Genomic DNA, 27,074 nt, shown 5'->3' with positions numbered 1-27,074 from the left:
CTCACGCGCTCCATGCAGCCCAGCCTGGCCTCCCTCCTCCCTGCCGGCCACGCTGCGCCGCTCTCGGTGCCTCTGCAGGGTCACTGTGACCTACTCAGCCAAGGAACTTGCCAAACCGGACAATTTTATTGTTTTTCTCATGGATCTCCCAGCCATTCGGGAATCACACCCCATCCGCGCGCGGCTGCAGCCGCTCCCGCAGCGCCACGGTCGCGCGTTGCCCCTCGGCTGTGCCCAGCCAGTCATCTCTGACTGCGTGTGTACCAACTGCAGGGAAGTAATTCGTTCGCTTGCAACATTAGAGGTGAATTAAGCGCTGGATACTTGCTACCAGTCACTGGAGTAATTCTGCTCCTGAGTCCTTTCATGGGAGGGAAGGGAGGGAAGGAAGGGAAGGAAGGGAAGGAAATAAGCCCTTTTGAGACCACAGAAAATTGCAAAAGGATGTTTCTTCCAACCCGACATGACAAAATTGAATTCCAAGCTATTTAATGCATGCACAAAACGCCATAGAGGAACCCAGCCCGAGCACTCCATCCAGCACGACAGGGAAGGGGGTTCGGAACACAAGCATCGCTCCGGCACTAGCTCAGTGCTTCCAGCTGCGGCCTTCCAGGCGATTCCACCGAAAGGTAATACCGGGTAAGGGTTCTCACGGACAGGGCTATCGCCAGCATTTCCATGGACACACAGCTATGGGAACACTGCGGTTATGATCACACGAACGATGGAGACCTCGGGAAGCCGCTGTCCCGGGGGCTGGAGCCCGCTCAGTCTGTGGGACACCAGGGCGGCCCCGTCCCCTCCCCTCGGGGGTCCCGCTCCCACTGCAGGTGCAGCGGCCTGGCCCGGCCAGTGGCATTTCAGGAGTGAAAAACCAGCCCCACGGGCAGGGGCACGGGGAGCCTCCGGGTTTGTCCTTAAAAACGGGGTTTCACAGGTTACACCGTCACGAGGGTGATGCCATGCAGCCTGGCCACGGCCCAGCCCGCCTCAGACCGGCGTGGTTCGTCTGTTGGCCGGGTTGTTGTGCAAAGACTCCTTGAACTCTTTGGGGATGGAGTTGTGGACCTGTAAAAAACCGTGGTCCCGCTCCGAGTTGAGCAGCGTCCCCATGGTGACCTTGGAGGGATCCCTGGAGAGGGTGAACATGGAGATGTCGGTGGAGGGGATGGTGCTGAACCCTTTGCTGATGGGCGACATGTCCCGGGAGCGGGGCTCGGTGGAGCGGGAGCTGGACCGCCGGCGGAAGCGGTACCTGTAGGGTGGCAGGCGGGTGAAGGCCGACCTCTTGAGCAGCTCCGAGTGCGACCTGGCGCGGATCTGGCGGTGCTTCTCGATGTACATGTGCACGGCGATCACGCCCACCATCTCAGCGATGATGAAGGACAGCGCCCCGAAGTAGAAGGACCAGCCGTAGGAGTAGCTCTTCTTGGAGTCGCTCTGCCCCGGGTCCCCCGCGTTGGCCGAGATGTACACTATGATCCCGATGATGTTGCTGAGACCTGCGGGGGGACAAGTGGGGCAGGTGCTCACCTGAGTGGCAGGAGCGGATGGGGGAGACGTGTCCCCATGGGGCACCAACCCTCTGCCAGCACACTGGGACCAAACCCCCTTGCAGACCTCTACTGGTCTCCCAGGACACCCTTATATTCCCTTGCACAATTATTCCTTACACATTCCCTTGTCCCTCCTCCCAGGAAGGAGGAATAACCACAGTTTTCTCCAGAAAAGGGACATTTCAGGAGCTGGTTGTGCTCTGCTTTGCAGAGCAGGGAATGCAGGAGCCTGGCTGGTGTCATGCAGCAGCAGAGCCAGCCTGAGGGGTACAGGGGGATCCCCCCAGCATGAAGCCAGGTCACCATGGCCCTGGGAGAACAGGGAAGCTGGAATGGCTCTTCTTTTTCTGTTTCTGGTGGAGTCCTGAGGCTTTGTCTGGGGCAGGGGCAGCCTGTGTCCCACCAGCAGCCAGCAGGGCTGTGCTGCAGGCTGGGGAGAGGCTGGTGCATTCCCAGATTTACTTAATGAATCAATTATGTTCTCTGTGCTGTTTTCTCATCTGCATCAGCAGCTCCTGCCAGCCAAGGAGGAAGAGTCATTTGTCTTTTTGTGGGGAGAAGAAAAACACAAAATAGAGCGGTTCCTCGAGACAAAGACATTGTCACGCGATAATCAGGGGAAGCGGTAGGGAACAGCACAGAGAAATGAGTAATCCAGCAGGAACAGCCTCTCCAGAGAGTGGTTTCCATGTGGCAGCCCTTCTGCCTGGTGCTGCTGCTGGCAGTGCCCACTGACTGTCCAGGATGGAGGGCACAGCCCCCAGTCCTGTCCCAGTGTCTGGTGACCCCAGGGGATAGCTGCACTTGGGGAGCCCCTCCTGGGCTGTGCCCCCACATGGGCTCTGCTTGAGGCAGGGCAGGGGACACTTGAAGCCCTGTCTGGCACAGGGACCATGGCCAGAGACCCCTGACAACCTTTCCCTTCTGTGGGGATTTTCCACAGGGCTGGAACAGCTCTCAAACCTCAGAACCTCTCAGTGCTGACAGCGTGGGAGGACCCACACCCCGCCCATGTGTCCCCCAGGCTGGAGGGGCCCCGGGGCAGCTCCTACCTGCAGAGACGAAGAAGATGCCAGCGCTGAGGATGACGTTGTGTTTGCTCTTGTAGAACTCGCTGGCGGCCACGCACAGGCCCCCGAAGAACAGCAGCCCCACGCTGAGGATGGGGAAGATGCTGGATGCCCTCACTGCACCTGTGGGGCAGGGACAGGGGCAGCATCAGCCCCCAGCACCCCCTGAACCTGCACCAGGGAAGGGTCTGTGCAAGGGCACCCCTTGTGCTGCCAGGATGGATGGGGAGACACAGCCCTGGTCCTCACTAGGCATCCTCTGCTTGTCATGGACCTCTGGAGTGGTTTGGGTTGGAAAGGACCCTCACACCATCCAGTGCCACCCCTGCCATGGCAGGGACACCTTCCACTATCCCAGCTTGATCCAAGCCCCATCCAGCCTGGCCTTGGGCACTGCCAGGGATCCAGGGGCAGCCTCAGCTGCTCTGGGTACCTGTGCCAGGGCCTGCCCACCTCTCAGGGAAGGATTCCTTCGGTATATCTCACCTGGATTTCCCCTCTTTCAGCGGAAGGCATGGGCAGTCCCAAGGCTGGGTGAGGGTGGCCCTGCAGCCAAGGGACACTGTCCCCTCAGGGTGAGCAGGTGCCAGGCACTGTGACACAAATGACACCCTGGCATGCAGAGCCACACGTGTGTGCCAGACTGCTGAGGGCTCAGCCCAGGCTCTGCATTCCCAAACAACAACTGGGGCAGCAGGGGTGTGCAGCAGCCCTGGGCACCCCCTGAGCTGCTGGGGCTGGAGGGGTCCTGGGAGAAGGGCCCTGTGCCCATGGCCTCATGCTCAGCCCTCTGACTGACCCAGCTGCTGCTCTGGACTCTCAAATTTCCACATCTCTGCTCACCCAGTGGAGAGGAGAGTGAGTTTAATGAAATGGCTTTGCAGTTTTAGTAGATTAGTGCTGAAGTTCTCCCACCCCCTCTCACATTTAAAGTAAAAAGTCTATTTTAAAGCCCCCAGGAGTGGAATTTTAATGGAGCTTCTCTGTATTTCTCTGCTTTAATAACGGCCCTATCTGAGGGATGAGAGCCCAAGCCAAGGCACAGTGTATTTTTGGTGCAGCAGGTAGTGATCTGCTGCTTTCATTACTCTCTACTGTCACTTTGGCAGCTGATCCATGTAGGGAAGTGGATTGGGCTGGGCTTTAAGGTCCTTTCCAAGCTGGGCCATTCTGGGATGCTGTGGGAAGGCCTGTGGTCCTGCCCTGGAGCTTGGCTGGCCCCTGGGACAGGAGGAGCCACCTTTGGCAGGAAATGTGCCAGTTCAGCTCCCTCTGTGTCCCTGTGCTTGGCTGCCAGGGCAGAGCACCTGGAGCTGCTCCTCTGCTCTCCCGGTGAGCCCAGCCTGGCTGGGGGCTCGGGGAGCAGGGACACCAGCAGGGACAGGGACAGGGGTCCCTGTGGGGCTGCACCTCGGACCTGTGGGGTCCCAGTCCCCTGTGGGGGCACCAGGGCACTCGGGCTGTGCAGCCACTGCTGGGACTGGCTGTGGGGACAGCGAGTGCCAGCCCAGCGTGCCAGGAGCCCATGGCACTGAGGCATGGCAGTGCCAGGCTCGGGGAGCCAGAGGGTCCCTGAGGCTGCACGGGGAGCCTGGGGGCTGTGACCCTGCTGGGTGACACCGGGGCACAGGGAGGGGGTGCCCTGCAGGGCCCAGGGGATGTGTGCACAGGGGAGCACTCACGGAGCAGGTACTCGGCCGTGTCTTGCTCGTAGTCTGCATCCTCGGGGAAGTGGTCGATTTTCTTGCACACTCCTCGGAAGGTTCCTGGGGAGACACAAGGCAGGGAATGCTCAGTTCCTGCGGGCCAGGGTGGGCAGCAGCCCAGGGGCCTTCATGTTCTAAATGGGCACTGAGGCCCAGCGTGGGACTGCCCTGGAGCAGCCAGGGGCCGGGAGGGGTGGCAGGAGCTGCAGCATCTCCCCACAAGAAGGGCAGCCCCGCCAGCATCCTGGCTCTAGAGCATGGGCTCAGGTCATGCAGGCTCTGTGCCCTCTGCCATGGCACCAGGGACCAGGGCTCCAGACAGCACCAGCCAGCCCTCAGGGGCTCCTGCACGCTCCAGGCTGTGCTGGGGGAGCTGAGCAGCACGACAGGCATCAGTCAGAGGCTGGAGATGAAGCTCTGGGGGAGGCAGGCTGTCATCCAGAGGGAGACACAGCAAAGGAGGGAGAATCGCCTGCTGCCGTTGCTTTGGGAACTGTGGGAGAAGGGGATGCACTGGGCACGGCGAGGACACCAGCTCACGGCAGAGCCCCCAGCCTCCTTCTCCTCCTCCTCCTCGCAGCTCTGGGTTCCACCCACCTTGTCCCAGTACCCAGAGCCCCACGGCTCTGCCCCACGGGTCCCTCTGCTCTGCAGCCGCCAGGCAGGGCCAGAGCGGGGCTGCAGCACTGAGGGATGGATGGAGCAGGCACGGGCAGAGCAGCACCCCCGGCTGCCCAGGCAGGGGCAGCCCCGGCCCCACAGCATCCGCTCACACTCTGACATTTGTCTCCTTTACTCCCTCTGTTCACCAACTGATGCTCGTCGTCATGGCAATGCCGAGCCACCTGACACACAACTCCAGCCTGCAAGCACACACCACAACAAGGCTGCAATGCCAAAAATCCCCTCTGACCTCCGAGGGGCTCCCCAAGGAGGGAATCCTGCCCTGGGAGCTGCGGCTGCCGCAGCCTCACCCAACTGCAGCCCAAGCTCTCCGTGTGATGGTCTCACCTCAATCCAGGGAATCCCCTCCAGCTGGGAAACCTCCCGGGGCTTTTTGTCTCTACCAGCAATGGCACTGCGGGGTGCCTGCAGGCTGTCCCTGTCCTTGTCCCTGCCCGGCGGCCCAGGCTCCGCAGAGAGCCCTGCCTCGGGGTGGGTGACACGGGCTTTCATTTGGCAGCGATGAGCTCGTTCGGCACACTCAGCGGCCGCGGGTTTGTGCGGGCATCCTTCCCTTCCCTTCCCTTCCCTTCCCTTCCCTTCCCTTCCCTTCCCTTCCCTTCCCTTCCCTTCCCTTCCCTTCCCTTCCCTTCCCTTCCCTTCCCTTCCCTTCCCTTCCCTTCCCTTCCCTTCCCTTCCCTTCCCTTCCCTTCCCTTCCCTTCCCTTCCCCGGGCAGGGTCTGCACTCTCCCTACCCCGAACGGGCTTTGTGCTCTCCCTGCTCCGCGGTACCGCCGAGCTCCCGCCCCGCCCTGATCGGCACATGCAGAGGCAATTAATTGATTTGATCTCAGGTTGTTTTCCTCTCGGAGCCCCTTCCCCCAGGGAGGGCTGGGGGACGGGGAGGGGCTGTGAGGGTGGAAATACAGCCGAGAATATCGATCCCAGCCCGACGAGCCGGGAGGCTAAAGAGCTCCAGTTATGGTGTTAAAATCTCATTACTTTTCATCTGGTGGAACCATTTTTCCAGGGACCATTCTGGGTGCTACTGGGGTGTGCAAAGGAAGACTCAGGCTGAGGAGGATGAGCTGAGACCGCTCTCAAATGAGAACAAAATTCCTCGCTCCCCTCGTGGTGGCTCAGCCAGGAGCCAAGGTCACATTCCAGCCCTCAGCTCTCTGCTCCTGCTGATAAATCCAAGTGAGTTATCTCCCAAGTTGTGGTTTCCAGTAATGGCCTTCTGAAGGCACTGTGTTACACCGAATCCATCTGAGGGAATGGCGGGTCATTATGGTCTAAGTTCTCTGAAAATTAATATTTTGGAGAACCAGAGGTCGGAGCTGAGCTGGGGAGTGCTGGGGTAGGAAGGAGCCTGCTGCACAATCCCAGAGATGCTCAGGCTCTGCACTCCCTGAGTAACAAGAGCAAGATACCTAAATATCTCCGAGGAATTAAAACTTCAGGGCTCATCTTTTTTTACCTCCCACCCACCTCCCAGATGCTTGGAGAGATGGAGAGAAATTCATCCATATTCCTTCCCTTCCCCAGCTCCAGGCTCTGCAAGGCATCCTGGGGCTCTTTGCACAAGGTCCCTGGTGTGAGATTGCAGAGCTCCGGGGTTCTGGGTCTGTGCTAGCCACGGCCAGCAGCCAGTGGCCGCTGCACAGGGCTCAGTGGGTGCCACCAAGCAGCTCCTGCGGCCCTGGGATGGCTGTGGGGGGGTCTCAGCCACCCCCCAGAACATTGTTTGCCTCCTGCATCACCACATTTTCAACACAGCCTGAGTTCAAAGGCACACAGCAGCTTAGAAGAGCAGCAGAGAAGGTTGGTGGGGTGGCTACAGCCCCTGATCCGCAGCACTGAGTAAATCCCCTGGAGCTGCTGCTGGAGCTGAGGACAAGGGCTGCTCTCCAGCCGGCCAGGGAAGCCCTGGGGGAGCCAGGGGAGCTGTCCCTGCCATCCCACCAGCTCTGGGACTCCCCAGACCGTTCCTGCACCTGCTGGCCCCGAGCCCAGGAGAGCGGCCGAGTGAAGGCAGAGCCCGAGAGCCCCCGGCCCTGCTGGTGCCGGGATGGGTGCTGGGCCCCTCAACACCTGGCAGTGGGAGGAATCCTCCTCCTCCTCGGCAGAGCTGAGCTGTCCCGCAGCACATCCCGGCGGCCAGCAGCCCCACAGCAGCTCCCCCGGCGGCTCCGTCTGCCTTTCACACCCTCTCCCCCTCGCTGCGGTGGTGGCTTGTGCCTGAGCAGAGGCACCTACACAGATACGCCTGTTCCGAAGGACACTTTTTCCTGGCTTTATGTATTAAAAAAACCCCCACCAGTGGAAAAAACCCGAGTCAGATGGAAGGAGAGCAGGAGCGAGGAGGCAGCAGGGGTGGCTGCGCTGTGGCTGTGGTGGCCGAGCAGAGCCCGGTGTGAGCACACACCTGAGCACACCTGGGGACAGAGGGACAGAGCCTCAGCACCCCCAGGGCTGGCAGGGTGTGGGGAGCAGGAGATGCCCGGGGTGGGCATCCCCAGGGGGACACGGCGAGCACAGCTTGGCACTCACTCACACCTCGGGTGGGCCGGGAGCTCCTGCCAGCGCCAGCCCGCGCTGTGCCAGCGATCGGCGCGTGGCACAGGGACTTCGCTCCCTCAGCGGTGTTAAACGGGAAAAAAAGGGGGGGGAAAAATCTACATTTTGACAGTGACTCATCATCTCCCATTCTGGAATCTGTGGGGTTGGTGCAACCTACACAAGGCAGTTCAGAAAAGCAAAACAATTCTGAATAATAGAGGAGGAAAAAAAAGTTTGCAGCTGATGGGTAATTTCCAGCCCTTTGCTCTGAGGGTTTTCTCATTTTTCTTCATTAGAAAAGTAATCAGGTAACACTCTGGAGCTGCTTCCAGGGGCTCCCCCCACGCTCTCCTGAGCTTCCTTCCTCCCTGCATCCTCCCAGCCTTCCTCCCTCTGTCCTTCCACATTGCTGGAGGTCATGGCAGGAAAACACCAGGCTCCTGGGAGGATGCAGGGATGGGGTAGGAAAGTGCAGGGGCTCTGGGTGCCCCTTCTCTGCTGTTCCCCCGTGGCTGGGATGGGCTAGGAAGGTGCAGGGGCTCTGGGTGTCCTTTCTCTGCTGTCCCCTCCATGGCACGTGGCAATGGGCAGCAACGCCGGGAGCACTTGGATCATGCTGGGGAGGAGAGCACTCATCAGCATGTCTAAGGAAATCATTTAATGTTTTATCTTTAACAGTGGATAAACATTGATTTTTATTTTAAAAGGTAATTGACATTCCTATGAGAGTGCAATGAGCGCTGGAGCAGCCGGAATTGGCATAAATAAGCCGTGTGCTAGAAATTAATGAGCTTCACTGATTGAGTTTATCTGTTTAAATTAATACAATTCTGGCAATTATATAAAAAACATAATGATCTTTGGTTTGTTTGTCTGCTTGGAGTCATGGATGGTAGGAGATGGGGCAGGGCAGGAGGCCTGGCCCAGCTGAGCCCAGAGCCTGGGGCACCAGGACCTCCCCTGACCCTCCAGGATCCTGCTCTCCCTCTTTAATGAACATTTTAGATTTCCTTGGGTTAACTGCTGAGCCCCTGGGAAGGGTTTGTTGCCTTCCAGCCTCCTCTCTGGCTGAAGGGAACAGGGGTGGCCAGCTCAGCTCTGGGAGGTTCCTGGATCCCACATCCTTGTCCAGCAGGGTGTGGGGAAGGGGGTCTGTCCTGCAGGGTGGGGGCTCTGTGCCCATTTGGCAAAGGGCGCTTGGGCTCATCCCCCTCCTCCCCTTTCCACCCCTCCAAGAGCTGGAAGAAGCTCCCAGCCCAACCCTGGCATGAGTGGCAGGTCTTTAGGGTCTCTTCCAACCCAAACCATTCCATGATCCCATTACCCAGCTGGATAATTAACAGACAGATCCAGACACTCTCATTTGTAGGAGTGAGTTTGACCCTTGAGTTTCACGTCCAGAACACTGGGGACAAAACCTGCCCAGATGGGACCGGGGGGAAAACCAAGAGTCAAGATGGTAAAACCTGGGATCCTCTGGTGAAACAAGCTGCCAGAATCCAGCCAAAGAGAATCTGTGGCTGTGGGTGCTCAGGTGTCTGCTCCCACCCTGAGCACAGGCCGGATCATCCCCAGGCTGCTTAGGCACCTATTTATACCAGGGACAAGAGAAGCTGCATTATGATGGGGAGCTGGAGGTTTCACTTCACCGGTATTAAAATGTCCTCTGAATTTCTAAAAACCTATAAATGACAATTTCATAGCTGTGAAGCGTGGCATCCAGCACAGGGGAGTGCTATTTTCGACTCCGTGTTGACAGCTGAAGGGGAATGGATCACAGAATTAAAAACTAGTTGCTGCTCAAGTCCAAGCAATCATGGCTTGATGATGCTCCTTATGGGCACACAGAGGCAAGTCCGAGGCACCAGCACAGACTCCTGGTGCTTTGAGAGGTCAATTCACAGAGCAGAAAACAATTACAAGCCAAATCACTTAGGAGAATGGATTTCAGCATAAAAGCACAACTGTGTACAGAGAATGATTTAAGAGCGTTTTGCCCAAAAACTCATCATCATGACAGGAGCTTGCATTGGTTTAGAAACTGCCTGGCTAATAAGCAAACAGCTATAAAAATAAAAACAGGCCCAACAAAGAGAAGAAAGGAGATATTCATAACTCTGAATATAAATCAGCAACTTGGAATTGTAGAGCGCTGATAAAGGCTGGAAGAAGCAGCGGAAAAGCACCAGAACGTCCTTCCCCAGTGCATTGGATGAGCAGCAGCACAGAAAGGAGCAGTGCCACCGCCCGCCACCAAACAACGCAGCAGCAGCCTTAGTCACAGGCCCCAGAAATGTTAAATAACTGATCATGGCATTTTCACACAGCACACCCTCATCCTGGGCCAGGAGGATGCAGTGCCAGCCCTGGGGAGTGCGGGAAGGGAAGGGAAGGGAAGGGAAGGGAAGGGAAGGGAAGGGAAGGGAAGGGAAGGGAAGGGAAGGGAAGGGAAGGGAAGGGAAGGGAAGGGAAGGGAAGGGCTGAGAGGCTGCTCTGCCCACCCTGCAGCTCTGCCGCTGCTCCAGGGCTTGGGCTGGCACTGGTGGCACAAGCAGGGACTCAGAACAAGGGGACAGCTACTGGCACAGAGTAACATAGCCACTGGTCACACTGGCTTTGGTGCAGCCAACAGCAGGGGCAGTGACACAGAGCCCAGCAGGTGACTGTGACAGTGTGGGGGCCAGCAGGGACATCCTGGTGTGCTGGTGTGCAGCAGCCTGGAAAAACAGATTTATTCATGGAATCATCACAGGATTCCAGAGCAGCCTGGGCTAGAAGGGCCCTCAAAGCCCATCCAGTGCCACCTCTGCCATGGCAGGGACACTTCCACTGTCCCAGGCTGCTCCAAGCCCTGTCTGGGGCACTGCCAGGGATCCAGGGGCAGCCACAGCTGCTCTGGGCACCTGTGCCAGGGCCTGCCCACCCTCAATATTCCCTGTTTCAAGGTGAAGCAGCTGCTTAAATCTGTGACCAGCACCACGGTCTGTTTGAAGGAGGCTGTTACTAACTGCATCCCATAAAGGGAGGGCTCTGGGCAGAGGCTCAGGAGGTGCCAGAGGAGCCCGGTGAGCAGTGAGCCCCTCCATGCCCTCAGCACAGCACTGCAGGCCCAGGGCTGCAAAAAGCAAATCATTCTGCAAAGGAGCCCCACAGTGCAGAATATCCAGGCTAAAAATATGTAAATGGCCATGAAAAGCACTGTCAGAGCTGCAGCGAGACGAGGCAGTCGCCAAAAGGCAATTTGGAATTTCTGAGCTCGCTGCACGAGGCATTAAAAAGGTCACTATTTCTGAAATAAGGATCTTTACAAATAAACACATTTGCCGAGGCCTCGGTGAGTCATGCCAGAGCGGAGCACAGAGCATTTCCACCCTAATGCTCCTGACAGGCCGGGAGCAGGGAGATCTTTTCATGTTTACAGTTCATCAATAGTTATTACAGCTGCACAGTCAATCTTTAAAGCACATTTAGCCTGGGAGGAGGCTCGGCAGGTTGTTTCCCCTGAAAAAGCGATATTAAATTTATCACGTTCTTCCTCTTTTATAGCATAGATTTGAAGGCAAGTATTTGAAGTTCAAATACACGACTGCCACTCCAGCACCTGCCTTTTCTAAAATGCATCCATACTTGTGTCACATCTTCCCGGTATAAATATTTGAAGTCTTCAGCTGATGTGTTAAAAGGGCCTCGATCCGTCACAGCCCATTTATTCCGGGGAATGCAGTGGGCACTGTGCCGTGCGGGAGGGAGGGAGGGATGGAGGGATGGCAGCCCCGGTTCCCCGCTCCCCTCCGGCTCCCCGGCCGCGGGTCCGGCCCGGCCCCGCCGCTCCGAGCGCCGCCAGCCCGGCCGCATTTAGCTCCGGGTGCCGGAGGCAGCGCCGCCTCCTCACCATCTGCGGGAGGGAAGCAGCCCCGGGGAGCGGCTCCAACGCCCCAGATGGGGAAAGCCATATTCAGGAGTAGCACCATCGTTTCACTCCTGGCTTTTTTGGGAGAACAAGGAGGAACTCTCCTGCAGACGGAGCATCGGGAGAGAACTTTGCTGGTGAACCAGTGAGCGACGCCAGCCTCGTCTTCCCCATCCGTGAAACAAAAGCTGCCCTCCTGAGCTGCCCAGAGACCCAGAGCCGCTCCCGGGGCATTCCACACTCCCCCTGCCCCGTTTGGGAACACCTTGGCACTGCTGCACTGGCAGCAGGCCCCTGCCTGGGTGGGAAGGTTGCATCTCATCCCTCACACAGCACTTTGGGATTTCACAGCACCAAAATCCCCCAGCACACGGCAGCCAGCTGCTCCAGGCCCTGAGACACTGCGTGACACACTGCAGGCCCTGAAACACAGCATGATACACTCCAGGGCCCTGAGACACTGCATGGTACACTGCAGGGCCCTGAGACACTGCATGGTACACTGCAGGGCCCTGAGACACTGCAGGATACACTGCAGGGCCCTGAGACACTGCAGGATACACTGCAGGGCCCTGAGACACTGCATGGTACACTGCAGGGCCCTGAGACACTGCAGGGCCCTGAGACACTGCAGGGTACACTGCAGGGCCCTGAGACACTGCAGGATACACTGCAGGGCCCTGAGACACTGCAGGATACACTGCAGGCCCTGAAACACAGCATGGTACACTGCAGGGCCCTGAGACACTGCAGGGCCCTGAGACACTGCAGGGTACACTGCAGGCCCTGAAACACTGCATGATACACTGCAGACCCCTGAGACACTGCAGGATACACTGCAGGGCCCTGAAACACAGCATGATACACTGCAGGGCCCTGAAGCACTGCCCTGCCTCAGGGACTCCTCTGTCTGAGGCTGTGGTGTCCCTGCCCTCACTGCACCCTCCAGCCCAGGGAGCAGGACCCCACTCCTGGCTGCAGAGCTGCTCCACTCAGGTCAGAGCTGGGCAAGCTGCTCCTGGTCCCAGAGCCACTCACACCATCACCTTGGCCATTAAATAGCCCCACCTTCCCCAGCTTCCCAAACCTCAAGGCACAAAATCTGTTGCTAGAAAACATCGGAGCTTTTAAACAGCCCCAAGTCCGCCTGGCCCTGCCATTGCAAACCCCAAACAAGCCCAGCTCCCCAAGGCTCTGCCCTTCAGGAGCCAACGAGAGCTCTGAGGGAAGAGCAGAAAGACGGGAAAGCCCCGAGACGGTGGCAGCAGAGAGCTTCAGCTCTTCCCCACGGCTTTCCATCCTCCTCTTCTGCTCCGAATCACGGAGAGCCCATCCCAGGTGCTGCTCTGCCATCCAGGACAGAGGGAGTTCCACCGGGGCCTGGCACTTACCTGGGGCTGTCCCTGTGGCTGTACTGCCCTGTCTTCAGCTCTGGATCGTGCCCAGGCTCCGTGGCATAGCCCTCAGCACACATCCCTACAGGGAGGGCTGTGCCTGCAGCAGCCTTTGATGGCTCCGTCCCAGGTGCAGCCCAGCAGCTCCTGGTTACCCCTGAGGGCTCCCACCTGCTCTGGGGTGATGCTCCAGCAGCTGGGGCTACGGGCTGGAAGGACAATGGATGGATGGAGAGCAGCCCCGAGGAGAGCTGGAGAGGGACTGTGGACAAGGGCAGGGAATGACAGGACAAGGGGGAATGGTTTCACACAGGCAAAGGGGAGGCTTAGATTGGATATATGGAAGGAATCCTGCCCTGGGAAGGTGGGCAGGCCCTGGCACAGGTGCCCAGAGCAGCTGTGGCTGCCCCTGGATCCCTGGCCAGGCTGGATGGAGCTTGGAGCAGCCTGGGACAGTGGAAGGTGTCCCTGCCCGTAGCACTGAATACCTTGAAGGTCCCTTCCAACCCAAACCATTCCACAGTGCCATGATTCCACTCTCCCCAGTTTACAGACGGGTGGGGCAGCACTGCGGAGATGCAGATCGCGAGCATCTGCTCGCTCTGGGTGCTCAGCCGGAGCCGGGGATTTCACAGCCCTGGCACAGGCTCTGCGCGGGAGGTGCCGCTGCTGTCACCCCCGGCCCGCCCGCCAGCGGGGCTGAGCCCCCCGGGCCGCTCCTGCCTGCCTGCCTGGGGCTTTCTGCTTCTCTGCCTTGGGGGAGACTTCCCCTCATCCCTAAAGGGAGATCTGCTCAAACTGACGTGGCAAGAGGTTTCTAAAGAGTGTCTGAGCTGGTGTGCCCTGAGCAGCCCCTGAGCTGTTCCTCAGCCCCTCAGGGAGCGGCACGGACGGTGCCACACACGGCACCGGCGCGGGATGGCCGGGAGCTCCGGGAGAGCCCATGGACGGCAGCTCCCTCACGGCCGATGTCCCGCAGCTCCCGCAGGCTGCAGGGGCACAGGGGCCATCCCGTCCCCGCAGTCCCCAGGCCGGGTCCCCAGGGCCGGGCCGAGCGCGGTGCGGGCAGACGGGGCTCGGGGGGGGGAGGAGGAGGAGGAGGAGGAGGAGGAGACGCGGCTGTCTCGCACCTCGGCCACGCTGAGCGGGGCTGGCAGCAGCCACACGGGCCCGGTTGCGGGCAGGGACCGCAGCTCCGCCGGTGGCACCGGCTGCGGGCACGGGCTGGGCTCCCGGAGCTGCTGCAGGCTCAGGGACAGAATGAATTGGGGCAGCCCGGGCAATAGATAGGGTGTCTCCAATGTCACCAGACGCAGCTGTTTCCAACACGCCTCCCCAGCCCCGCCGCCCCTCTCCCGCAGCCGGGGGACAGAAGCGGCAGCCCCGGCTGAGCTCTCACACCCCGCCGCAGCTCTGCTGCTTCCCATGCAAGGCGCGATCGCTCTGATCCTCCAGCCTCTCTCGCTGGAGAGGAGGCCAGAGACTGACGCACAGAGAACACGCTCATCCTTGGCTGGAGCGCTGAGGAGCGACAGGAGATTCTCCCAGCAGAGGAGAAGGAGCCGCGGGAGGCTCGCAGCCCCCGGAGCAGCCGGGCAGGCAGGGCTCCAGCCCGTGCCCGTCTGAAGCGGTGCCAGCCCAGCCCAGCCCAGCCCGTGGCGCAGCTGCGGCACCGCGATGTGCCGAGCCAGGCTGCTCAGGCAGGTGGAGGCCCTGGCACGGATGCCGGGCATCCCGGCAGCAGTGAGTGTCCCCGCTGGCCGGACACACAGCCGGGCTGGCGGCTGCCGCAGGTCACGGCGTGCCTCGGAGGGTGACAGCGACCTGTCCCAGCCGGGCAGCGGCCCGGGAAGGCGCGGCCCCTCGCAGCGCTCGGTGCTGGCGCTGTGCGAGGCACTGGGGATGCTGAGGTGTCACACACGGCTGCGGGGAGCTGGTGTTTAACACCGGCTGAGCATCACCGGCCTGGCCTGCAGGTTCCTGCTCCGTGTCAGGAGGGAGCCCAGCCTCTCCAGGGGGATGGAGGTGCCATCTCTGGCAGCAGGCAAGTTCAGGACACGAGCTGCTTGCAGCACAAGCCAAGGCTGATTTTAGTTACTTACATCAGGCACACCTCAAAAGGACCATTGCTTGTTCGTACTCTTTTTGGGGTGCTCTCCCCTCCCCTTGTGACTCCAGGCACAAACTGAGATTAAAGGTATAACTAGGGGACAATGACCAAAACACCAGTGAAATTGGAAATGTGATCATTTGAGAGGCAGGAACGCAAATGTCACCTTCGAACACCACTTTTGTCACTGCTCACTACAGTCCCACAGGATGTATGACCAGTGCCACCATCCCCATGAGTGCCCAGTGTCCCCATGAGATCCCAGTGTCCCCAGAAGGGCTGGGGGGTCACATATCCCCCCTTGTCCCTGTCCCCACCCTGGGGCTCCTGCACACCTCACAATTCTCCTCCTTCAGCACACCCCACTTGGCAAACAGCAAACACAGAGCCCCAGGGAGGGTGACAGGATGGCACCAGGGACTGACCTGCTCCCAAACCTGCCCACTGCCCCTCCTGCCACCCTGGCATTGCCACAGGACCGTGTGATTAAACAGCACCATTCCCAGGGACCCGGAACAGGAACAGCTCAGCCTCCCTCTGCTGCCCAGCAGCGCGAGATTTGTCTCTTCATTGTGGTGTCAGGAAATAAGAAGCAGGCAATATCTGAGAAAATCATCACACTCTATCAGCAGGCACCATCCCTCCTGCTGCCAACCCTGGTGTGCTCAGCACTCACAGGGAGTGGGGGATTCCTGCCATGTTCAGGCTGAGCAAAGCCCAGGGGTGCTGGCACATCCAAAAGGGACCAAGAGCCTGCTGCAAGAGGATCCCCCACTTCTCCTCTGGACAAGGGATCACAGCACCTCAGAACCCCCGAATTGTTTGGAAGGGACCAAAAGGCTCAGGCCAGCTCCGAGCCCGCAGCATCCCCTGGCCTGGCCTGTCCATCCCGCAGCCCTTCCATAGCTGTGGCAGGAGAAGGCTGGGAAACGGCAGCAGTGTGCAATGAGAGCATTCCCCAGCAGCCCCGGGTGTTCCCAGGGCTGTGTCACAGGTCCCGGGGAGGGATGCAGCCCCTGCCCCTCCCCGCACAGCCCAGGAGCCTCTCCCGCCGCAGGGCTGTCAGCACACACACCCCAGGCACAGGGACAGCCACCCGCTGTCACCCGGCGCTGTCATTCCTTATCACAGCGCTGTCTTCTTAATCAGAGCCCTCATCTGGAGCTGCTGCACTCCCCAGCGAGCCGCGGCTCCTCACAGCCCCGTGGGACTGAGCAGAGCCAGCAGCTCCTCACCCCGAGGAAAGCTTCCCAAACCTCGGGAGCGGAGCCCATCAGCACAGCAAAGCCAGCCGGGAGCGCTCAGGAGAGACCGCCGCCCCTCCACACCGAGCACTGAGCCGCAATGCATCCAGCAGCTTCAGGGGAAATCCCTCCCAGGGCACTCCGGGGGCTGAAGCGGCTTGGAGGTGCTGGAAAGCTGGAACCCTTCTGGGAAGGGAGCGGGCAGCGGGCAGGACCCCTCCCCACCTGCCTGTGGGCACTCTGCAGGCATTCATGTCACACCTTTCCCCTTGGGCTGCCCCAGCCCCGCACTGCCGGCACTGCTGTTAATGGCAGTGGATGCCGGCAGCTGCTCCCTCACCTGGCTGCAGGTGGGGCAGGGACAGCCCCCTGCCAAGTGGGGCCCCTCGGGCAGAATCCCCCACGCCTACGGATTAGTGCATTTATATCAATTGAAGGCCGTTTTTGATTTTCCCGAAAAAGGAAGTTACTGTAGTTATGAAGTGCGCAGTGTTCATTAAAAATCCATGGTAAAACCCATGTGAACAGGAAGCAGGAGAGGCGAGGAGCACTGAGCAAGATTAATGCTCGGCTGCCTCACCTCAGCCCATCCCAGAGAGCAGAGCATGGCAGGTGTGCACACCTGGCCTGTCCCAGAGAACAGAGCGTGGCAGCTCTGCACACCTGGCCTGGCCCCTGAGCAGTGCCTGGGGCTGTGCCAGGGGCACGGGATGGCATCACCCTGCAGACCAGCGGGGGCACTTCCCCTGAGCCGTGGGAGTCGAGCACTGCCGAATCCACCTGACTTCACCTCACAGAAGGCAAAACTCATGCTGAGGGAAGGGATTCACCAAACGCCACACAGCTCTTGGCAGCGGAGCCGGGCATCACTCCCCGGCTGCTCCAGCAAACGTCATGGCTGGCACCTCCTGGGCAGTGCCCACCTCGCTGGGAGCCCGGGGACCCGGCATCCATCCCTGGGAGGCACCCTCTCCACAGCACAGCCCAGCACAGCCCAGCACAGCCCAGCACAGCCCAGCCCAGCACAGCCCAGCCCAACACAGCACAGCCCAGCACAGCCCAGCACAGCCCAGCACAGCCCAGCACAGCACAGCACACCACGGCACAGCACAGCCCAGCACAGCCCAGCACAGCCCAGCACAGCACGGCCCGGCACAGCACAGCACGGCACAGCACAGCCCAGCACAGCCCAGCACAGCCCAGCACAGCCCAGCACAGCACGGCACAGCACAGCCCAGCACAGCACGGCCCGGCACAGCACAGCACAGCCCAGCACAGCCCAGCACAGCCCAGCACAGCACGGCCCGGCACAGCACAGCACAGCCCAGCACAGCACAGCCCAGCCCAGCAGAGCCCAGCAGAGCCCAGCACAGCCCAGCACAGCACAGCACAGCACAGCACAGCCCAGCCCAGCCCAGCAGAGCCCAGCAGAGCCCAGCACAGCACGGCCCGGCACAGCACAGCACAGCACAGCACAGCACAGCACAGCACAGCACAGCCCGGCACAGCACAGCACAGCACAGCCCAGCACAGCACAGCCCAGCAGAGCCCAGCAGAGCCCAGCACAGCACGGCCCGGCACAGCACAGCACAGCACAGCACAGCACAGCACAGCACAGCACAGCAAAGCCCAACACAGCAAAGCAAAGCACAGCCCAGTACAGCCCAGCCCAGACCAGCATGGCACAGCACAGCCCAGCCCAGCACAGCACAGCACAGCACAGCACAGCACAGCCCAACACAGCACAGCACAGCACAGCACGGCACAGCACAGCACAGCACAGCCCAACACAGCACAGCACAGCACAGCACGGCACAGCACGGCCCAGCCCAGCATAGCACAGTACAGCCCAGCACGGCACGGCACAGCACAGCACAGCTGCCCGCACCCCAGAGCCCGGCTCGCAGCCCTCGGCAGCCAGCCCTAATTATTTACAGCCGGCGTGGAGCCAGTGACCTTGCATGGGAAAAAACCCACTTGAGCCTCATTCAAATTCTGCCTTGCACCTCTCTTACACGGGAACAGCTCCGGAGATGACAGGCTCTGCACCACGCCTATGCAGCAGTGAAATGCCTGTTTCTGAGCCGTTCACAGCATTTTACTCATCACGTGCTGCTCGCAGGCAGCGAGGGAGCCGGCTCTTTAACCCGCCCCACGAGTCAGGATTTGTGCCCAGAAAACACCGCAGCAGCCCAGGAGGGTGAATTCTGCACCTCGTGCTCGAAGCAGAGCTGGTGGCAGCGAGCTGAGGCACAGCTCCTCCCCGGACACTCTCCAAGCAGCCCTGGAGCCACGGTGCCAGCTGGCAGGGGCACCAGCCCCTCTGTGCCCAGGAGAAGGATTCTTATGACTCGTGGCATCTGGCCATGTGCCACCAGAACATGGGGCTGGAGCAGCCGGAGGGTCCAGCCAGCCTCATTTCCATCTCCATTAGAGGACAGAAATTCACTTTTATCCAGTACATCCTCCACCAGGGCGAGGCTCGGGGATTCCCTAAACCCAGGGCTGTGCCTGGGTGCTGTTTGTGACCCCTCTCAGAGCCCCGTGTTTGGTGCTGTGTGACAGCAGTGCCAGGGCTGGGCTGCCCCTGCTCCAGCCTGTCCTGATGGAAAGTCTCACTGGGTTAAACTGCAGCCTGGTAATCCCACCAGGTAATCTCAGACAGGTAACTTCCTCTCCACCTTCATCCCACACCTCTCCTGAAGTGCCTCCATCACATCCTGTATTTCCATCACACAGGAAAACTCAACACGGCCCAGCCCTCAGGAAAAAACAAGCAAAATGAGCAAACAGCCTTCCCACCACCCCCAAACCTGCCTGGCTGCACAGAGCAGCCCTGGCCCCTCCATCCCTCGCTGGCAGTCCCCACCTGTGCTCCCCTGCCCCACAGCTGCCATCCCTGGGCAGAGCTGTAGCTGGGGGCACTTGGGGAGCCATGCCAGGGGTGCTGGGCAGCGTGGTCAGCATGGTCAACATGATCAGCGTGGTCAGTGTGGTCAGCATGGTCAACATGGTCAGTGTGGTCAGCATGGTCAACATGGTCAGCGTGGTCAGTGTGGTCAGCATGGTCAGCATGGTCAATATGGTCAGCAGGATCAGTGTGGTCACCCTGGTCAGTATAGTCAGTGTGGTCAGCATGGTCAGTGTGGTCACCCTGGTCAGTATAGTCGGTGTGGTCAGCATGGTCAGCGTGGTCAGCGTGGTCAGCATGGTCAGTGTGGTCAGTATAGTCAGCGTGGTCAGCGTGGTCAGCATGGTCAGTGTGGTCAATATGGTCAGCATGGTCAGCGTGGTCAGCCTGGCCTGGCAGCCCCTCCACTCCATCAGCAGCACTGGCACTGAGCTGCATCAGGCACCACATTGGGGTGGAGATGAGAATCTATCCCAGACACTGACCAGACAGGGGAACAGGATGAGCAGCTCCTTAAATACCTGCCCATAATGAGTAGTGAGAAAAAGTGCTCCATCACGGGTGATTGCAATCTCAGGGACATTTGCTTGGCGCTTTTAAAAATTAAAGATAATAACTTTCTAACAGAAACAATCTTGCTGTCACCTTGGGGAAATTCTCTGCTTGGCCTCACTCAGAGGGCTGAGAGGAGCTGGAGGCGGGGGAAGCGCCGGTGCCCAGCCAGGGCAGGGCTCCCAGCCCAGTTTAATGCCTTCACTGTGACCCAGCTCAGCTCAGTGGAGCCAAAACCAGCCAGGACAGAACCAACAGGGAAAATGGAAACTCAGGAGCAAGGGCAGGAGCTCTCCTGCACCTCACACCCCTGCTGGAAAGGGGGAATTGAATTAAAAAATTAAAAATCAGGGACTTTGATATGGGAAGTAGCAGGCCACACACAAGTGGCTGATGGGAGGAGCTGATGGGATCAGTTAAAATAAATCTGCAGCTGAAAGGTCAAGGCACAACAAGGAGGAGCTCTGTCATTGTGTTGGAAGGAGCTTTCCTGACGTGTAAACCACGGCTGGATCATGACAGTGTAACTGTCAGTCATGGAGCAGAAGTGACACATGCTTATTTATTCATCAGATACTTCTGTTCTCTACTTGGAGACAAACAGGCTCCCGGGCTCTGGCAGGAGCTGGGGGATGCTGAGCAGCGACTGCAAAGTGTAAACATGGAACGGGGAGGACCAGAGAACTCCCTCCCAGGAGCATCCAGAGAATGGGCTGAGAAGGCTTCTGAAGATCTGAAATGGATTTTAATAAACCTTGGCATTCTGTTGAGTTTCTGGAAGAAGGGAGAAGCTGGTTTACTGCCAGGAGGGATGTGATGGGCAGTGGCAGGAGCTGTGTCCCCAGCATTGCCCATGGCTTAGCAGAGAAGGAGGCAAATGTCAAACAGCCTCCTGGAAAACAGATTTATCAATCTTCATACATTTTTTTTCTGATATAGTTATAGATTCAGTTGATAAAGGAAATCAGTAACATAATACATTTAAGAGTTCCACAGGGTATTTGATTTGGCTCTCCTGAAAAAGTTAAAGACCTGCATTATGCAGAATCAACAGTGCTTTATTACCTGGGCTGGGAGCTCCCAGAGACAGTCCCTCCATCCAAGGGATGTTCCTGCACAGGATTGCCTGTTACAAGGACAGAGCTGAGCTATGGCAACGTCATCATTCGGAGCATTGAATAAAACATGAAATAATTGGGAGTAAACCAGGGAAATGGCAGAGAAAAGAGAGATGGGAATATTGAGGGATGAGGGAGGTGGGCCAGGCAGATTTGGGCAGCTCGGTACCTTGGGCCCGTTCAGCCATGGCCATCTCCATACAGCCAGCTCCAAGGGCTGGGAGTGAGGAACCAGGAGAGCCAGTTCCAGTTTGGGGCTGGAGATGCTGCCCAGTCCCACCAGATGGGCTGAGGGGTCCCACCCTTCTGGGGACTCCCTGTGAGGGGCTCAGTGACCTCAGCGTGCAGCCAGACTCACAGCAGGCAGAACAGGGACACACAGCCCACGGCAGACCCAGGTACCAGAGATCATTTCTTGTGTTCAGGGGGAGTTGGAGGAGCTCTTGGGCTCTCCAGTGGAACCCCTGGCCCAGGGACACGGCTCATCACCCGGGGGTGCAGCCTCCAGGAGTGACCATGCACCAGCACTGAGCTGCAGGTCAGGTGCAGGAAGGACTGGGCAGGGAGGGTCCCGAGGGCTGTGGGGTCAGCTGGTGGCACCTGCAGTGTTGTGTGTAAATCCAGACAGGATCATCCCAAAGGAGCAGCCCTGAAAGCTCCCCAGGGAGGAACTGCTGGCTGGAAAAGGCTGCGCTGGAGCTGCTCTGGGGGACACTGAGGGGCCAGGGTGGGCCCGAGGGGGACAGCCCAGCTGAAGGACATGAGACATGTCCCAGCTGGGACATGAGATGTCTGTCCCCTGCAAACACCCCACAAACCAGCCCAGAGGAATGCAGGGTGCTGAGCATCCTCTGTGAGGGAGGCAGGCAGAGCAATGCTTGGCCTCCTCCAGAAATGACAGAGCACTTTATTCTGATGAGGGAAATGAAGGAGGAAAGGAAAAGTACCACATCGCCTTAAAATATGGTATTTTGAGCAGCCTTGGCCAAATCCTCCTGCTCCTTCTGCCTGTTTCAGATCTGCATGATGCCATGGAGCCAGTCCCAATCTACACCACGCAGCAGGGAGGACACGGAGCCTCCCTGCATTTAATGATGCTGCATTTAATGACGCTGAATTTAATTAAGTTTGATGAAAACCAAAGTTCTGTTACTTTCTTGAAAACACCACTATCCTGAGCAGCTATTTCTCAACTTCAGCTCTCTGCCCAAAGTGCCGTGAGCTCCCCTTCCTTCTGAACCGACACAGCGGGCACACAGGACAGCAAGCGACACTGGGACAGCCACGGGAGACACACACGGACCAGCCCAGTCACACCTGAGCTGGACACACGCGGGGACACCTGCCACACCTTGTCAAAGCAATAACCAGGATCCAAAGGCTGCCATTCCGAGCAGGCTGTCACGGCCCAGCAGGCTGGGAACACCTGCCTGGCTCCAGCGACTGAGTCAAGCGCTAATTTGTGTTTCCCAGTGTGGGTGGCTCTCCATGGGTCTGCGGCGGCTCCATTCAGGATTTATCCGCTCTCGCCGAAGGGCTTGTGACGCTCACGTGGTGGGGGCTCCCACGCAGGCGCTGCGCCGGGGCCGCCGGGGATGCTCGGAGCCGCGGGGATGCTCGCTCGGAGCCCCGGGAATGCTCGGAGCTGCAGGGGATGCTCGGAGCCCCGGGAATGCTCGGAGCTGCAGGGGATGCTCGGAGCCCCGGGAATGCTCGCTCGGAGCCGTCGCTCCCGTCGGGCCGAGCCGCGGCGACTCCAGCGCGATTCCTGCCCCGCACACGCGTCCGGCCCCCGCCGACGGCGGAAAGTTCAGAGCTGAAGCGGCTCCCGAGGGGCAGGGAGCTCTGCTCGGTGCTAAAAGCATTTGTGCCCCGCAGGAGAAGCGGCCCCTGCGACAGAGCCGGTCCCGGCCCGGGGATGGAGCCGCTGTCCCCGCTCCGAGCGCACGGAGAGCAGCGAGGCCCTGCAGCGGCAATCGCACCGCGTGTAACGGGTCCGGGCTCTGCCCCCGGCCCTCCCCCGGCTGCGGGGCCGCTCGGCCCCCGCCCCATCACGCTCCTTCCCCCGCCCCGGCTCCTGAGCCCTGCGCAGCTCGCTCGGGGAAGTTTTCCCTTGCCAGCCCCGCGCTGGTTCACAGCCTGCGAGGCGCTTTCCCCTGCAGGATCCGGGAAGGTGACAGGCGGCCCCAGCACGTCCCCCAGCACCATCCCAGCCCCACGTCCTCCCCCAGCACAGCAGGGACCCTCCGTGTCCCTGTCCCTGTCCCCGCAGCCCCGCTGCCACCCGCACGGGGGTGACGGAGCCCGTGCCCCGCGCGAGGCCCGGGGATGCCGCGGGTACGGGCGAGCCCCGCACGGCTCCTCTCCCACTCCCGCAGCTCTGAGAGCCCCGGCGCGGGGCAGGATGTGGAACAGGGAGTGCTGAGCCCACGGCGAGCCCCTGCCCTGCCGCTCCCAGCCCCGTGCCCAGGCTCAGGGCGCAGGGCTGGCATCCGGCTCTGAGCTCTGCCATGGCACTGCCAAACCCTTTCCCGAGTGAGCTGTGCCCAGGGCAACGGGGCCTCTCTGGCTCCTTCCAAAGCAGTGATTGATCACAGTGAGGGAAACATAAAGCATTGGCTGGGAAAAAAAATACATGTAGCAAACCAAAGAATTTTGGATATTACTCATGCCGCCAGTGATCCCATCTTTCACATCCCTGGCTGCTGCCTCCTTGGCTCCCTCAGCCCAAGAGGGGAGACAGATTATCTCAAATTATTTATTATGGAATTAGAGCATGATCCAAACCCTCCTTGAATCAATAAGCAAGCTCTGACTGACTTCACCGGGTTCAGGACCGAGCACCAGGCACAGACAGGGTATTTCTGCATCCGTGACTCACCGAGAACTTTCCAACGTGGAGGAGCCGCTCAGCGCCTGCCCCTGGCGCTGGAGGGGTCGCTCCGGGCCCGGGGCGCTCTGACACGGCAGCGGGGCAGGTTCTCCTGAGCACGCAGGACACCCGCTGCTGCCCTCACTGCCAAAGTTAGGGCCCAGGGCGATGCCACCGGCCGTGTATCGCTGCGCAGGTACCGGCACCTGGCTCTGTTCGAGCTCATCTTTAACCACAGCCCGTGGGTGCTCAGAGACGCCTCGAGCAGCAGCTCTGGGGCAAAACTGCCCCGAACTGTGGCCTGTGCTGCAGGAGGGCGGCAGCTGCTGGGGCCTGGCCAGGCAGGCGCTGCTGCGGGAGGGGAGCAGCGGGGCCGGGCGGGCAGAGCTCGGCCGTGGGGCAGCCGTGCTGGGGCGGCCCCGCCGTGGGGACGAGCGGCGCTGGGGCAGCAGCAGCGCTGGGGCAGCACAGCCCCCCCTGCCCGGCTGTGCGCTCACAGGGAAGGGGCTGGCGCTGGAGCCGAGGCTCGGTGATGGAAGCGCCGGGCGCGGTGCGTTCCCCCCGTGACAGGGACGCGGGGCCGGCCGAGCCTCGGAGAGGGGCAGCAGCCGCGGGCCTGTCGCTCCCGCATTCCCGATCAGGAGAGGGACCTGTGGCCCCTCAGCCCGGAGCTGGCCGGGAGGACACGGCGCGTCTGCCGCCGGCGCTGCCCGGCACGGGGGGAGCCGCAGCCCCGCTCCCCCGGCCCCGCGCCCCGCCAGGAGCGGCCCCCCGAGCTTCCAGCTCGGGGCCAGAGCCCGGGGAGGGGTGCGGGAGGCGGCAGCGGGAGCGGCGGGGCCGCCGGGCCGGGGGATGCTCGGAGGGGCCAGGGATGCGCCGCTCGCCCGCCGGGGGCCCGGATCTGGGGAAGGGGGTCCCGCGGCGCAACCCTTCCCCCGAAGTTTGGGGGCCGCGGGGGTCGGTACCTTCCAGGCAGCACGTCCTCCAGAGCCCCGAGTGGGTCATCACCTCCTCGTTCTTGCGGCTCGTGTCGTTGTCGCTCATGGACTTAGTCCTGCACACGCCGCGCGAGTAGAGCCAGTAGTCGGTGCCCACGGCGATGGTCATCAGGCTGAAGGCTGCGAAGGCTCCCACCGTGGTGACGAGCATCTGGACGCCTCTGTCACACATCCTCATGCTGCTTCATCCTCCGGCGGCGGCTCGCAGGGGAAGGGCCGGCGCCGCCGCCCGCCGCCCGCCGCCTCATGCCCCCGCGGGCGGCGGAGAGCCGGGCCCCCGCGGCGGCGCGGAGCGGGGCGGCCCGGCCCCGGGGAGCGCGGCTCGCATGGCCCGAGCGCGGAGCGCGGCAGCCCAGCCCGGCGGAGCGGCTCCGCCGTGCGCTCCCGCCGCCTCTCCCGGCGCCTCCCCCGCGCCGCCCGGCCAAGGCAGCGGCGGGGGGCGGCGGGGGCGGGACCCGCGGGGGGCTGCGCCGCCGGGACACCGCCCCCCGCCCGCTCCCGCGGCACCGGGGACGGGACCGCACGGGAAATCCAGCCCGGGTGCCGGGACTGGGCGGGGACCGCGGCCGTGGCTGCCCCGGGAAGCCCACCCCGGGTGCTGGGGTCGGGACTGCCCCGGGAAGCCCCCCCCGCCCCCACCCCGGGGTGCTGGGGTCGGGACTGCCCCGGGGGAACGGGAGAGGGACCCGACAACCAAACCCGGACTGGGCAGGGGGATCCCGCCGCTGGGCGCCGGGACTGAGCGGGGACCGGGGGACCGAGACCGCCCCGGGGACCACCGGGGCTCTGGGACCGGCCCGGGACTGTCCCGGGACACGGAAATCCCCTACAAGTGGCAGTGCCGCCCCAGGGACAGTCACCCACCCGCACCAGCCCCCGGCACGGGGCCGCTCGGTTCCCTGGGTCCCCCCAGCTCTGTCTGCTCGGTGCCCGAGCTGCTGCACCGGTACCGGGCACCGCTGGCACCGGGACAAGGGGCTGGGGGCACACACGCACACAGCGGCCCCAGGGAGGGCACAGCACCTGCCCACGCTGGCACGGAGCTGTCCCTGCCCCGGCAGCCCGGTGTTCATCCCCTGCGCAGGAGCTGCTTCAGCCTGAACATCCCCCGTACCCACAAGCCACTCCTGCGCCATTCCCAGCAGTTACCCCCCTGCCCTCGCCCTCTCCGCTGTCTCCTCAGCTCCCTGGAACATCCCTCAGCCGGATGGATGAGCCCATGACTCATGCGACCTTTCCAACAAGCCCTAGAACACGCTTACCTCTGGAATTCAGGCTCCTGAGAGGGCCGCGGTGAGACGGGAAAGCGGCTGATTTACACGGTGCCGAGTGCCTCCCCAGCCCTCATCTGCATGCACTCACATGGAAATACTAGTTATTTACTCCAAAAAGGCAAACAGAGAATTATGAAGGCGCTGAGAAATTAAGAATGCGGAAATTAAGCAGCTCCTCACCCTGCAATCAGGGCTGGTTGCGCTCCCCAGGCAGGGCACGCTGATTGCGGCCCCGCCGCCTCCCGCCCCGGCTCCCCCGGGCTCCCGGCTCCGGATCGCCCTGCTTCATTCCCCGCTTCCCCACGGCCCCGTGCCTGCTTCCCAGGCAGGCTGGAGGCGGCGCAGCTCTGCCCAGGCTCTGGGCACACAGCTCCTGCTTCCCAGCGCTTCCATCTGGAGAGCAGAGCTGGGAGCTGGGAGGGGACACAGCCCTCTGGGGAGTGGGGGGGCACGGGGCTGGGGTCGGCAGTGCCCACCCGCCCACCCACCCTGTGTCACAGGGGTCATCTGGGCATTTTTGAGGAGAGGTTATTGCTTCTCAGTTTTGGGGAGAGAACCATCGTGTGCACTGGCGGAGGCACGCATTGGTTCCCAGGTCACACCTTGGTGTCACAGACTGGACACTGGGATGAGCCCTAGGCATGACTGCACTGGGACACTGGGCAGAGAATCACAGAACCCAGAATGGTTTGGGCTGGAAGGAATCCTAAAGCCCATCCAGTGCCGCCCCTGCCATGGCAGGGACACCTCCCACTGTCCCAGGCTGCTCCAAGCCCTGTCCAGGCTGGCCTTGGGCACTGCCAGGGATCCAGAGGCAGCCACAGCTGCTCTGGGCACCTGTGCCACCCTCACAGGAAAGAACTTCCTCCCAATATCCAACATAAATCTTTCCTCTGTTAATTCACAGCCATTCCCTCTTGTCCTGTCACTACCTGCCTGTGTAAAAAGTTGCTGCTCGTGGTTTTCCCAGGCCCTGGTCCCGAGCAATCCCGTGGGCACCGTGCAGGTGGCTCAGGGCACAGGGAAAGGCCGAGTTCTGTGGGACACCTGCCTCACGCCGCCCCTGGTCCTGCCAGCCCTGCCAGCCCTGCCACAGCGCCTGACGCCAGCGCCCTGCCCGGCCCCCGGCCT

The 27,074-nt window shown here is 61.0% G+C and overlaps 1 protein-coding gene across 2 annotated transcripts; it reads right to left on the bottom strand.

The window, feature by feature from the left end:
* Positions 1-785: 785 nt before the first annotated feature.
* On the bottom strand, positions 786-26,013 carry CACNG3 (calcium voltage-gated channel auxiliary subunit gamma 3). 2 transcript variants are annotated; one of them, XM_058816103.1, is made up of 5 exons: positions 25,932-26,013; positions 24,637-24,830; positions 4,312-4,395; positions 2,612-2,752; positions 786-1,505 (listed from the first exon to the last, which is right to left on the bottom strand). In XM_058816103.1, the coding sequence occupies exons 2-5, from the start codon at positions 24,818-24,820 to the stop codon at positions 994-996; spliced, it is 921 nt and encodes a 306-aa protein (XP_058672086.1). In that variant the 5' UTR covers positions 24,821-24,830; positions 25,932-26,013; the 3' UTR covers positions 786-993. The 2 variants fall into 2 exon arrangements, with proteins under 2 accessions (XP_058672086.1, XP_058672085.1); XM_058816102.1 differs by lacking the exon at positions 25,932-26,013 and having other exon boundaries at positions 24,637-24,851.
* Positions 26,014-27,074: the final 1,061 nt, after the last annotated feature.

Source organism: Ammospiza caudacuta, chromosome 17 (genome assembly GCF_027887145.1).
Source record: "Ammospiza caudacuta isolate bAmmCau1 chromosome 17, bAmmCau1.pri, whole genome shotgun sequence".
NCBI lineage: Eukaryota > Metazoa > Chordata > Aves > Passeriformes > Passerellidae > Ammospiza > Ammospiza caudacuta.
The sequence above is the reverse complement of the archived record's forward strand: the minus strand, read 5'-3'. Positions and strand labels throughout refer to the sequence as shown.